The 14,390-nt window shown below is 40.2% G+C and overlaps 1 protein-coding gene across 1 annotated transcript in view; it reads right to left on the reverse strand.

Moving 5' to 3' along the window:
* Positions 1 to 14,390, reverse strand: part of SIMC1 (SUMO interacting motifs containing 1) — a 92,990-nt gene that overhangs the window by 53,015 nt on the left and 25,585 nt on the right. The window contains exon 2 of the mRNA XM_017896031.1: positions 4,207 to 4,286. Within this exon, the coding sequence (XP_017751520.1) occupies positions 4,207 to 4,286 (80 nt within the window). The remainder of the gene's footprint in view (positions 1 to 4,206; positions 4,287 to 14,390) is intronic.

Raw genomic sequence — 14,390 nt, forward strand, 5'->3', positions numbered from 1 at the left:
TGAAACTTAGTTTGGCTGGATATGAAATTCTGGGTTGAAAATTCTTCTTTTTAAGAATGTCAAATATTGGCCTCCACTCTCTTCTGACTTGTAGAGTTTCTACCGAGAGATGTGCTGTTAGTTTGATGGGCTTCCCTTTGTGGGTAACCCAACCTTTCTCTCTGGCTGCCCTTAACATTTTTTCCTTCATTTCAACTTTGGTGAATCTGACAATTATGTGTCTTGGAATTGCTCTTCTTGAGGAGTATCTTTGTGGCATTTTCTGTATTTCCTGAATTTGAAAATTGGCCTGCCTTGCTAGGTTGGGGAAGTTCTCCTGGGTAATATTCTGAAGAGTGTTTTCCAACTTGGTTCCATTCTCCCCATCACTTTCAGGTACACCAATCAGACATAGATTTGGTCTTTTCACATAGTCCCATATTTGTTGGAGGCTTTGTTTCTTTTAACTCTTTTTTCTCTAAACTTCTCTTCTTGCTTCATTTCATTCATTTGATCTTCAATCACTGATAACCTTTCTTCCAGTTGATCAAATCGGCTACTGAAGCTTGTGCATGCGTCACGTAGTTCTTGTGCCATGGTTTACAGCTCCATCTGGTCATTTAAGGACTTCTCTACACTGGTTATTCTAGTTAGCCATTCATCCAATTTTTTTCATGGTTTTTAGCTTCCTTGCATTGGGTTCGAACATCCTCCTTTAGCTCGGAAAAGTTTGATCTTCTGAAGTCTTCTTCTGTCAACTCGTCATTCTCCGTCCAGCTTTGTTCTGTTGCTGGCAAGGAGCTGCATTCCCTTGGAGGAGAAGAGGCGCTCTGATTTTTAGAATTTTCAGCTTTTCTGCTCTGGTTTCTCCCCATCTTTGTGGTTTTATCTACCTTTGGTCTTTGATGATGGTAACGTACAGATGGGGTTTTGATGTGGATGTCCTGTTTGTTAGTTTTCCTTCTAATAGTCAGGACCCTTAGCTGCAGGTCTGTTGGAGTTTGCTGGAGGTCCACCCCACACCCTGTTTGTCTAGGTATCACCAGCAGAGGCTGCAGAACAGCAAATATTGCAGAATAGCAAATGTTGCTACCTGATCATTCCTCTGGAAGCTTCATCTCAGAGGGGCCCCCGGTCGTGTGAGGTGTCAGTTGGCCCCTACTGAGAGGTGCCTCACTGTTAGGCTACTCAGGGGTCAGGGACCCACTTGAGGAGGCAGTCTGTCCGTTCTCAGATCTCAAACTCGGTGCTTGGAGAACCACTACTCTCTTCAAAGTTGTCAGAGAGGGACATTTAAGTCTGCAGAAGATTTTGCTGCCTTTTGTTCAGCTATGCCCTGCCCTCAGAGGTACAGTCTACAGAGGCAGGCAGGCCTTCTTGAGCTGCGGTGGGTTCCACCCAGTTCAAGTTTCCTGGCTGCTTTGTTTACCTACTCAAGCCTCAGCAATGGCCGGCGCTCCTCCCCAGCCTGGCTGCCACCTTGCAGTTCGACCTCAGACTGCTGTGCTAGCAATGAGTGAGGCTCCGTGGGCGTGGGACCCTCCAAGTCAGGCGTGGGATATAATCTCCTGGTGTGCCGTTTGCTAAGACCGTTGGAAAAGTGCAGTATTAGGGTGAGAGTGACCCGATTTTCCAGGTGCCGTCTGTCACAGCTTCCCTTGGCTAGGAAATGGAATTCCCTGACACCTTGTGCTTCCTGGGTGAGGTGATGCCTCGCCCTGCTTCGGCTCTCGCTCGGTGGGCTGCACCTACTGTCCTGCACCCACTGTCCGACAAGCCCCAGTGAGATGAACCCAGTACCTCAGTTGGAAATGCAGAAATCACCTGTCTTTTGCATTGCTTACGCTGGGGGCTGTAGACTGGAGTTGTTCCTATTCGGCCATCTTGGAACCTAGGATTTCTATATAGCAAACCTAGGATTGCTATATATGTGTTGTCTGCATATAAGTCTTACTTCCTTTCCAATCTGTATTTTTTTTTTTTTGCCTTATTACAATTGCTAAGGCATTCAGTATAATTCTGAATAGAAGTGCCAAGAACAGACATNCCGTTTGCTAAGACCGTTGGAAAAGTGCAGTATTAGGGTGAGAGTGACCCGATTTTCCAGGTGCCGTCTGTCACAGCTTCCCTTGGCTAGGAAATGGAATTCCCTGACACCTTGTGCTTCCTGGGTGAGGTGATGCCTCGCCCTGCTTCGGCTCTCGCTCGGTGGGCTGCACCTACTGTCCTGCACCCACTGTCCGACAAGCCCCAGTGAGATGAACCCAGTACCTCAGTTGGAAATGCAGAAATCACCTGTCTTTTGCATTGCTTACGCTGGGGCTGTAGACTGGAGTTGTTCCTATTCGGCCATCTTGGAACCTAGGATTTCTATATAGCAAACCTAGGATTGCTATATATGTGTTGTCTGCATATAAGTCTTACTTCCTTTCCAATCTGTATTTTTTTTTTTTTGCCTTATTACAATTGCTAAGGCATTCAGTATAATTCTGAATAGAAGTGCCAAGAACAGACATTCTTGCTTTTTGTTTTTTGAGATGGGGTCTTGCTATGTCACACAGGCTGGAGTGCAGTAGCATGATCCTATGACCTCAGCCTCCTGTGTAGCAGGGACTGCAGGTGCGTATCTCCAAGCCCAGCTTTTTTTTTTTTTTTTTCATAGAGATGTGATGTCACTAGCAGCGCGGGTCTTGAACTCCTTGGGCTCTAAGGGAGTCCTCTTGCCTTGGTCTCGCCAAAGTGGTGAGGATGACCAGCCGTGGTCACCTGTGCCTGGCCCTGTGCTGTTTTCTTTCTTTTTATAAGTACATAGTAGATAGGCATATATATAATATAATATAATATATATAAATAATAATGTAATATTATATATATATTTATGGGGTACCTGAGATATTTTGAGACAGAAATATTTTGAGACATTATATAATGTGTAATAATCACATCAGGGTAAATGGGTATCCATCACCTCAAGAATTCATTTCTTTGTCAAGAACATTCCAATTGTACTCCCTCAGTCATTCTGAAATGTGTAATAAAATATTGCTTACTGTAGTCACCTTGTTGTGCTATCAAATACTAGATCTTACTCATTGTATCTAACAATATTTTTGTACCCAATAACCATCCATTCTCTCCCAACCCCCTACTCCCCTTCCTAGCCTCTGGTAACCATCATTGTACTCACTATCGCCATGGGTCTAATTTTTACCTCCCACAAACAGTGAGGACATGCAAAATTTGTCTTTCTGTGCCTAACTTATTTCACTTAACAGAATGCTGTCCAGTTCTGGAAGGTTATTAATAATTATTGATTCAATTTCTTTACTGGATATAGGTCTACTTAAATTATCTACTCATACACCTTTTTTTTTTTTTTTTTTTGACAGAGCCTTGCTCTGTCACCCAGGCTGGAGCACAGTGGTGCGATCTTGGCTCACTGCAACCTCCGCCTCCAGGGTTCAAACGATTCTCAGGCCTCAGCCTCCTGAGTAGCTTGGATTACAGGTGCCTGCCACCATGACTGGCTGATTTTTAAATTTTTAGTAGAGACAGGGTTTCGCCATGTTGGCCAGGCTGGTCTTGATCTCCTGACCTCAGGTGATCCGCCCACCTTGGCCTCCCAAAGTGCTGGGATTACAGGCGTGAGCCACCATGCCTGGCCCCTCTTTACTCTTCCCTCTCATCCTGGTGCTGTGAGCTGTGCTGCCTGAAGTTGGGGAAGGGGTGACATAAGCTTTCCCTTGGCTGCCCCAGCTGGTGTCTCACTGTATTGTGTGGACCCCAAATCCCCTGGTTCTGAGCCTAACACAGCACCAGGTCTCATGCAGGAATTGCAGTCCTTGTGGCCTAGACTGCCCTTCAAATTTATTTAGCACACCAGACCACCTTAGCCCATGGTGGTGGGGCTAGCTGGAACTCAAGTTCTGACTGCTAGGATGGACGATTTGCCTCTGGCTATGTCTATTCTAAATGCTCCTGCTGTGGGCACCGACCAAATTCTGCCGTGTGTTGTTTTCTGCTGTCACAGAGCTGCAGTGAGTTCCAATGCAAAGTCCCACAATCACTTCACTTTCCCTTTCCCAAGCACACAGATTCTCTCTCCACATCATACTGCACTGCTGGAGGATGGAGGAGGGGTGGTATAGGCAATTCAAGACTATCTTTCCTAACCTCTTCAGTGCCTCTTTCCTTAATATGTTAAAACCAGGTACTGTGATTGCTCACCTGTGTTTTAGTTCTTATGAAAGTGCTTTCTTGTATGGATAGTTGTTCAGGTTGGTGTTCTTGCTGGGGGGAAACTGCTGGAGAGTTCTATTCGGCCATCTTGTTCTGCCTCCCCTGCTTGTTCTTGAACTTAGAAGAAAGAATTTCAGACTTCCATCATTAAGTATAATTCTAGCTGTGGGGTTTTCACAGATGCCTTTAAGGAAGTTCCCTTCTTTTCCTAGTTTACTCAGAGTTTAAATTTGGAATAGCTATTAAATTTTGTCAAATGCTTCTTCGGCATCTGTTAAGATGATGATGATTTTTTGTTCTACTAATATCAGAATTTATATTGATTGATTTTCTAGTGTTAAATTAACCTTGCAATCCTGGGAAATCTTCTCTTGGTTATGATGTATTGTTCTTTTCCTACATTGATGGGCTTCAGTGAATTGATATTCTGTTAAGAATTTTTGCATATTTATCCTGGGCACAGCGGCGCATGCCTGTAATCCTAGCACTTTGGGAGGCCTAGGTGGGAGGATCTCTTGAGCTCAGGAGTTCAAGATCAGCCTGGGCAACAAAGCAAGACCTCATCTCTACAAACATTAAAATAAAATAAACTAGCTGGGCAGGGTGGTGCATGCCTGTGATCCCAGCTACTTGGGAGGCTTAGAAGGGAGGACTGCTTAAACCTAGAAAGTCAAGGCTGCACTCCAGCCTGGGCAATAGAATAAGGCCTTATCTCTAAGAAAAATAAATTTGCATGTTTATGTGGGATTTTTATTTGTAATTTTCTTTTTTGTAATTTATTTTCTGTTTTGTTATCAGAGTAAAACTGAATCCATAAAATAACTTGAGAAACAGTCCTACCCCTTCTATTTAAGTTGGGTTTGAATGGCACTATGTCTTTCTTAAATGTTTGGTGAAATTCACCAGTGAAGCTCTTTGCACCTGAAATTTGCTTTTCAGGAAAGGTACAAATTAAAATTACAAATTCAATTTCTTTAGTAGACATAGGCCTATCCATATTTTATCTGCCTTCTTGTGTTAGTTTTATGACTTATGTTTTTCCAGAAATTTGTCCATTTCATTTAAATTATCAAATTTATTGGCATAAAATTGTTCATAATATTCCCTTATCAACTTTATAATTCTACACTCTGTATAGATTTATTCCCAATTCCTATTTTTATTCCTAATATTGGTAACATTTTTTAAATCCCTGATAAATCTAGCTAGACATTTATCAACTTTATTGATCTTTTTAATCTGTTTCCTATGTCATCTGTTTCTGTTATCTTTATTACTTCTTTCTTCCTACTTTAGATTTAATTTATTCTTTCTCTAGCTTCTTAAATGGAAGCTTAGGTTTAGACTTTTTTCTTTTCTAACATTAACATTTAAAACTAAAAATTTCACTGTAATGACTACTTTGGCTTCATCCCACAATTTCAAAAGTATGTGAATTTTCTGAAGGACACAATTTTAATACGTACTCATTTTATTATCATCTGGTTCAAATTTACTTCCATTATGGTCAGGAAACATACTCTGTAAGATTTTAATCTTTTGAAATACACTGAGACTTATGTCCTAACACACGGCCTACCCTGGTGAATCTTCCTTGTGTACTTAGGGAGAAAAAGTGTATTCTGTATTTGTTAGCTACAGTTCTATAAATATCAATCAGGTCATGGTAGTTAATAGTGTTTTTCAGATCTTTGATTTCTTTACTTTGGTGGGGGGAGATCCAGTTGTATTATCAATTACAGAGTGAAAAGTGTCCAACTACAGTTCTAACTTTGACTGTTTTCCCTCTTAGTTTAGTTGTTTGCTTCATGTATTTTGAAACTATATTTATTAGGTGCATATACACATGTAATTCTCGTAACTTCCTAATGTATTAACTCTTTTATCATTATGAAAGATTCCTCATAGTCTCCAAAAATCTTCCTTGTATTGATGTCTTTTTCTCTGGTAAGAACAGAGTTACTACAAATTTCTAGTGCATACTATTTGCATGGTATATTTCTTTCTATCCTTTTACTCTCAGTGTATTTGCATCTTTATATGTAGAATGTCTCTCATATAGACAGTACATCTCACACAGTTAGCACATACTCGGTTCTTGCTTTTTTTTTGGTCCAGTCTGACAATCTCTGCCTTTTGTTTAGAATTTTGGTCTATTTACACTTAATTATTTACATGTTCAGTTTTAAATCTACAATCATACCATCTCTTTCCTATTTCTTCTATCCATTACTTGTTTCTCTGACCCTCTTTTCCTACCTCCCTTTATGTTAGTCACATATTTTTTGGCATTTCATTTTAATTCCTCTATTGGTTTTCTATGTATATCTCTTTTCATTATATTTTTAATGGTTGCTCATTATAATTTTCATTATATTTTTAATGGGACTACAGTGTATAAATTCAATTTATTCCAGTGTACTTTAGAAAATTTTAGAAAATGTACTGAATTACTTGGCACAGCATGGTGGCTCAGGCTTGTGGTCTTAGCACTTTGGGAGGCCAAGGCAGGCAGATTGCTTGAGCTCAGGAGCTAGAGATCAGCCTTGGCAACATGGTGAAACCCCATTGCTACAAAAAAAATTAGCTGGGCATGGTGGTGCGTGCCTGTAGTCCCAGCTACTTGAGGGGCTGAGTCAAGAGGATTGCTTGAACCTGGGAGGTTGAGACTGGGAGGTTATCCTGTGTATTATCTGTATACATTGTAAAAAGATATTAAGACATAACAAAAAATCATTATTTTTGTTTTACACATGTTTACAATTTCACGTGCTCTTCATTCCTTTGTGTAGATCCAAATATCCATTTAGGTGTCATTTCCCTTCAGTCAAAATGTTTTATAGTGCAGGTCTACTAGTGAAAATTCTCTCATCTCTGTTTATCCAAAATGTCTTTATTTTCCCCTTATATTTGAAGGATAATTTCTCCAGATGCAGAATTCTTGGCTGAAAGCTTTCTTTTTTCCATCATTTGAATATGTTGGTCCAATGTCTTTTGACCTTCACAGTTTCTGATAAGAAGTGAGGTGTTAATTGCACTGTTGTTCCCTATGTACAACATACCATTTTTCTCTGGATAGTCAGTAAGTGGTTTTCTTTGTGATTATCTTGCTTTCAGTCTGCTATACTTCTTGGGTAAGTTAATTTTTTCCCATAAAATGTGAGAAAATTCCAGTCATTATTTAAAACATTTTCTATAATCCACTGCTGCTGCTCCTTCTAAGACTCTAATTATACCTATAATGGATTGTTTGACATTGCCCTACATATCTCTTTTCAACTTTATTCCGGCTTTTTCTCCCGTTTCTTGAAACTGGGTGATTTCTATTGATCTAGCTTGAACTTCATGGCTTCTTTTGCCAATCTGCTTTGTTTTCTAATCTACTGTTGAAGCTATTTAGATTTTAAAATTTTCGGTTACTGTATTTTCAACTCTCAAATTTCCATTTTACAGTTTCCATTTCTTGGTTGAGATTTTCTACCCACTCATTGATGTCATATTTTAACTCATTGAACACATTTACAATAAGTGCTTTGAAGTTTCTGTTAAATCCAACAACTAGGCTCACTCAGAGTCAGTTTCTATTGACTGCCCTTTCCCCTTCCTTGAGTACGATTCACACTTCTGTTTCTTTGCATGCCTAGACACTGGGTTTAACTGTGTTCTTCTAAGAATTGCTGTGGGATTTTTGTTGTTGTTCTAGTAGATATTAATACTTAACCTGCCTAGATTTGAACCGCAAACTTTGTCTCCCTTGCACAATATAGGTACTGATATCTTTGTTCTTATGGTTTCCAGCTGCTGTTGTTTTAACCTGGCCTCTTGAGGCAGAGGGGTCCTCTGTTGTGCCTACATAATTTGGCTGTCAGCCAAGCACCTGAGCAGTCCTTATACTAAAATTTTGTGGTTCACCCTTCTTATGATTTTTCTTGTTTGCAGGGATTCCTCTGTAATTTCTTGCTCTGCCAGCCTTGATCTCTGTCCCTTAACATTTCAAGTCCATAAAATTTCAGCCTTCTGCCACCCAAATTGCAAATGATTGGGGAATACAATCAGTTAAAAAAGCCGCAAAGTCACAGACATCACCCTACGCAGCTATCTTGTATAAATAGATTCCTCTCTGGTATCTGCCTGATTTTTCACTGGGCCCTCAGAGAGTACTTTACCAGGTGTGGTGAGCGAGTTTCACAGATTGGAAATAGAATCCAACTGCATTGCTCTTCAAACTTGGTAGAGAGTCAGTTGCTCCCCTCTTTGATAGTTTCATAGCACACTGTACATACTAATGTTACTTTAGCACATATCATGAGGCATTTTGCAGGATACTTAATTATCTTCTCCCCCATTTGAGAATAACCTCTTTTTGTATCCTGTATCCTTGGTAGCTATAAGGTACTTGGATCCAACACATGATTAATAAATAAATTTAATAATATTTGCTAATTTTTCATTCATTGTTCTCTCATACTCTCCCTAACTCCTAATTAAGTAATTTGCATTTCCATCACATATTGCTCCAATTAAACTTTCACAGATAACAAATTATCTTTCTAATTTTAACAGTTGGATTGCCAGAGGGAGGAGAAACACAGATTACTAAGGCATCCCGTTATTTGGCATCTGCAGAGTGAAACTAGGAAACAACTCCATCAGGCCTCCTAATTAACCCTATTTTCAGACATTGTGAAGTGAACATTATTTACATTTTAGAGTAAAACAAAGAAAGCTCAGAAACCAGAACACTTTTCTTCTGGGGCTTTGGACTTAATAAATTGGAAGTGTCAGATTCACCTATACCAGCAAACTACTGACCCAAGGCTTATCACCCACTTACGGTATTGATAATAGGATTTGCTGCCTACCACTCCAGTTTCTGCTCACAGTTTTTGGTTAATTTTACTCTTTGGAGACTTTTGTTAATTCTTGCCAGCTTGGCTAGCAGGAAAAATTAGTTTCGGTCAGAATCCTGTTTGTTTGTTTTTAAGTGGAGAGTCCTTCAGGCTATACTCCTGAAGGAAAAATTCCTGGTCAAGGCTTGTGTTGAATTTGTATCCAGTGACTTTGTTAAACTCACTCAATTAGGTCCTAGGAGGGCTGTGTTGTTGTTGTTGTTGGGGGTGGGTATATTCCTTGAGATCTTCTGCATAGACAATCATGTCATTTGGAAATAGGGACAGTTTCATTTCTTTTTTCCAATCTGTATGCCTTTTATTCCCCTTTCCTGTTTTACTTTTTTTGTAGAACTGGTATCTCCCTATGTTGCTCAGGCTGGTCTTGAACTCCTGGGCCCAAGCAATCTTCCCTCCTTGGCCTCCCAAAGTGCTGGGATTATAGGCATGAGCCACCATGCCTGGCCTATTTCCTTTTCTTAACTAATTGCACCAGTTGAGACTTCCAGCACCATCTGAATAGGAGCGGTAAAAGCAAGTATCATTGCTTTGTTCTAAATCTCACAGTCCACAATCAAATGTGGGAGCAAAGGGCTGATCTAAGGTTTCAACTTAAAAGGAAAGCAGAGTGTAAAAGTTTGAAAAATTTACAACCCAGTCCTGTGGTAGGGAAGGAACAAGCATTTTTAGGAGAGAAATTTAAAGGGGCTGAAGAGCAACCACTTGCAAAAAAAATTAGCAAGACAATGGGGAAAAGGCCTAGAGACCTAGAAGGACAGAATGCTTTCAGGCCCCAGTCAGGGCTCAAAAGGCCCCAGGCATGGCTCAGGCTGCCAATCACAGGCCCTGGCAGCTTCTATGTAGTGTTAAGTCTGTAGACACACAGAATGCGAGAGTGCATTCTGGCAGTTTCCACCTAGATTTCAGAAGATGTATCAGAAAGTCTGCATGCCCAGGCAGAAGCCTGCCACAGGGGCAGAGCCCCTGCAGAGAGACTCTACTAGGGGAGTGCCAAGGGGAGATGTAGGGTTGCAGCCCCCACAGAATCCCCACTGGGGTACTCCTTAGTAGAACAAGGCTGCTGCCCTCCAGAGCCCAGAGTGGTAGAGCCACCAGCAGGTTGTACTTTCAGCCTGGAAAAGCCAAAGGCACAACTCCCACCTGTGAGAGTAGACATATAGGCTGTGCCCCAGTAAAACCAAGGGGTGAGGCTGCCCAAGGCCTTAGGAGCCCACCCCTTGCACCAGTGTGCCCAGGATGCAGGACATGGAGTTAAGGGAGATTATTTTGGAGCTTTAAGATTTAATGTCTGACCTGCTGAATTCTGGACTTGCATGAGGCCTATTATTCCTTTCTTTTGGCCATTTTTTTCCTTCTGGAATGGGAATGTTTACCCTATGCCTGTATAACCATTGTATCTTAGAATTCAATAAACTTGCTTTTCATCTTACAGGCTCACAGCTGGAAGAAATTAGCCTTCAGTCTCAGATGAGATTTTGCATTTTTTAATTGATAGTGGAATGAGTTAAGACTTTGGAAACTATTGGGAAAGGATGATTATATTTTGCAATGTGAGAAAGATATGACATTTGGGGGGCCAGGGAAAGAATAATACAGTTTGGATAAATGGCCCCTCCAAGTGTCAGGTTAAAATTTGATCCCCAATGTTGGAGGTAGGACCTGGTGGAATTATGGGGACGGATCCCTCATAAATGGTCATGGTGCCATCCTCAAGGGATTGAGCCAGTTCTCACTCATAGTTCCTGCAAAATATGATTGTTCTTTTTCTCTTCCTCCTTCTCTCACCATGAGACATACCTGCTCCCCATTCGCCTCTGCCATGGTTGGAAGCTTCCTGAGGTCCTCACCAGAAGCAGATGCTGGTGCCATGCTTCTTGTTCAGCCTGCAGAATTATGAGCCAAACAAACCTCTTTTCTTTATAAATGACTCAGCCTCAGGTATTCCCTTACAGCAATGCAAAATGAACTAAGACAGCTGTTCTGAATATTTTGTCCCTCCATACAAACTTTACAATCAGTTTGTTGATGTTCACAGAACAAATTGCTGGGATTTTGATTGGGATTGCATTGAATCTACCAATTAAATCAGGAAGAATTGACATCTTGATGACACTGAGTTTTCCTATTCACAAACATGAAATGTTTCTCCATTTATGTAGTTCTTCTTTGATACCTGTCATCACAGTTTTGTAGTTTTCCTTATTAAGATCTTGTAGATATTTTGTTATATTTATGTCTATTTGTTCAATTTTTGAGAGTGCTAATGTAAATGGTAATGTATTTTTCGTTTCAAATTCCACTTTTTCATTGTTGGTATATAGGAAGGAACTGACTTTTTTGTATGTTAACCTTGTGCTCTGCAAACTCACTATAATTGCTTGTTAGTTCCAAGAGGTTTTTTCTAGATTCTTTGAGATTTTCTACATAGATAAATCATGTCTTCAGTGAACAAAGACAATTTTCTTTCTTCCCAATCCACATATCTTTTGTTTTTTTTTGCGACAGAGTCTCACTCTGTCACCCAGGCTGGGGCACAGTGGTGCAATCTCTGCTCATTGCAACCTCTGTTTCCCGGGTTCAAGTGATTCTTCTGCCTCAGCCTCCCAAGTAGCTAGGACTACAGGTGCTCACCACCATGCCTGGCTGATTTGTACATTTTTGGTAGAGACAAGATTTCACCATGTTGGCCAGGATGGTCTCAAATTCCTGGCCTCAAGTAATCTGCCTGCCTTGGCCTCCCAAAGTGCTCAGATTACAGGCGCGATCTAACATGCCCGGCCCTGTATCTTTCTTTTCTTCTGTTTTCTTTTTGTGTCGCATTAGCTAGGACTTCCAGTACAATGCTGAAAAGGGGTAGTGAGGAGACATCCTTGCCTTATCCCTGATCTTAGTAGGAATGCTTCAAGTTTTTCACCGTTAGGTATGATGTTAGTGGCAGGTTTTTGTAGATGTTCTTTCTGAAGTTGAACTATATTCCTAGTTTGCTGGAAGGTGTTTTTGTTTTGTTTTGTTTTGTTTTGTTTTTAAATCATGAATGGGTGTTAAATCCTTTTTTGGCATCTACTGAAGGGATCATGTGATTTCTCTTCTTTAGCCTACTGATGTGGTGAATTGCATTAATGGATTTAATTGATTTTCAAATGATGAATTGACCTTGCAGACCTGGGAGAAATCCTACTCGGTCATGATGTATAATTCTTTTTGAACACTGTTGGATTTGATTTGCTAATATTTTATTGAGGATTTTTGCATCTGTGTTCATAAAAGATATTGGTCTGTAGTTTTCTCTTATAATTTGTCTTGTTTTGGTATTAGTGTAATGTTGGTCTCACAGAGTTAGTTAGGGAGCAGTCCCTCTGCTTCTATTCCCTGAAAGATTGTTGAGAATTTACATCATTTATTCCTTAAATATTTGTTGGAATTCACTCGCCAACCAATCTGGGTCTGGTACTTTCTGTTTTGGAAGGTTACTAATAATTGCCGATTCTATTTCTTCATTGAATATAGGTCTACTTAAATTACTTATTCACAAAACTTTTTTTTTTTCTTATATTTTTTGCTCTGTCACCCAGGCTGGAGTGCAGTGGCATGATCTCGGCCCACTGCAACTTCCGCCTCCCGGGTTCAAGTGATTCTCCTGCCTCAGCCTCCAGAGTAGCTAGGATTACAGGTGCACGCCACTACACCCGGCTAATTTTTGTATGTTTAGTAGAGACGGGGTTTCGCCATGTTGGCCAGGCTGGTCTCAAACTCCCAGCCTCAAGTGATCCACTCACCTCGGCCTTCCAAAGTGCTGGCTGGGATTATAAGCGTGAGCCACCCAGCCATCATACACCTTTTATAACAAAATCTAAATTTTAAAAGCATTTGTTCTACCCAAATTGATCTATAAGCTTAATAATTACAAACAAAATTCCAATGGGATTTTAAAAAGTAACAGATAAGATTATTCATAACTTCATTTGAAATAGAAAAAGCAGTCAGGCATGGCAGCTTGTGCCTGTAATCCCAGCACTTTAGGAAGCTGAGGTGGGCGGATCACTTGAGACCAGCCTGGCTGATATGATGAAACCTCATCTCTACCAAAAATACAAAAATTAGCCAGGCGTGGTGGCGTGCACCTGTAATTCCAGCTACTCAGGAAGCTGAGGCAGGAGAATCACTTGAACCCAAGTAGTGGAGGTTGCAGTGAGCTGAGGTTGTACTACTGCACTCCAGTGTGAGTGACACAGCAAGATTCCGTCTGAAAAAAAAAGAAAAGAAAAAAACAAAGAACTTTACTACTGCTGCATGTAATTGCTACTGCTGCTGCCATCTTCACTAAATTGGAATTCACCTGGGCCCTGCTTCTTCCCGTCACCAGCTTCTGGTAGAACCTAGGTCCCACGTCTTAGCACTAGGTGCAATGGAGCCTGGGAAAGTGAGCATCTGCCATTTCTGCTTCTTTACACAGAAGTAGATTGTATCTCTGAAGGTGGGAGTTCTGTACACTCCTAGTATTCTGAGATTCAGGCACTAGGATCTCACAAGGAATGACATAATGTCCACAATAGTGGTATATATTAAAATAAAAAAGACATATTACTCTTTATCCTCAAAATTCAACTGCAAGGAACTTGTCCTACAAACATTTTTTTCCTTTTTTAACCATAAAATGCAGAGAAAAAAATCATATCTTAATGACTATGCAAGAGGATTCATCATATCATAGTTTAACAGCAAAAAAATTAAAATCAATAAGAGACTGGCTAATTTAGGTTTTAAAATTTTATTAAAATTTCTTTTGGTTTCATAGGTTTTTGGGGAATAGGTGGTATTTGGTTATATAAGAAAGTTCTTTAGTGATGATTTGTGAGGTTTTGGTGTACCTACCACCCAAGCAGTATACACTGAACCCAATTTGTAGTATTTCATCCCTCGCCCCTTTCTCACCCCTTCCCCCTGAGTCACCAAAGTCATTCTTGTGCCTTTGCATCTCATAGTCTAGCTCCCACTTATGAGTGAGAACATACGATGTTTGGTTTTCCATTCCTGAGTAATTTAACATTACTTTTTAACATGAGAATAACATTTTTTAACATTAGAATAACATGCAGCTGATAAAATGATTATTGAATGAATATTACAATGTACCAGGCACCATGTTGTGCACTGGGAATACCATTGTGAGCAAAATGAATAATGGTCTGAATGAGGTATGAATTTTTAAAATGTCTATCATATATATTTCAATTTTAAAATATATATACTAATTATATATAT

This window comes from Rhinopithecus bieti, unplaced genomic scaffold (genome assembly GCF_001698545.2).
Source record: "Rhinopithecus bieti isolate Rb0 unplaced genomic scaffold, ASM169854v2 scaffold_26546, whole genome shotgun sequence".
NCBI classification, from domain to species: domain Eukaryota; kingdom Metazoa; phylum Chordata; class Mammalia; order Primates; family Cercopithecidae; genus Rhinopithecus; species Rhinopithecus bieti.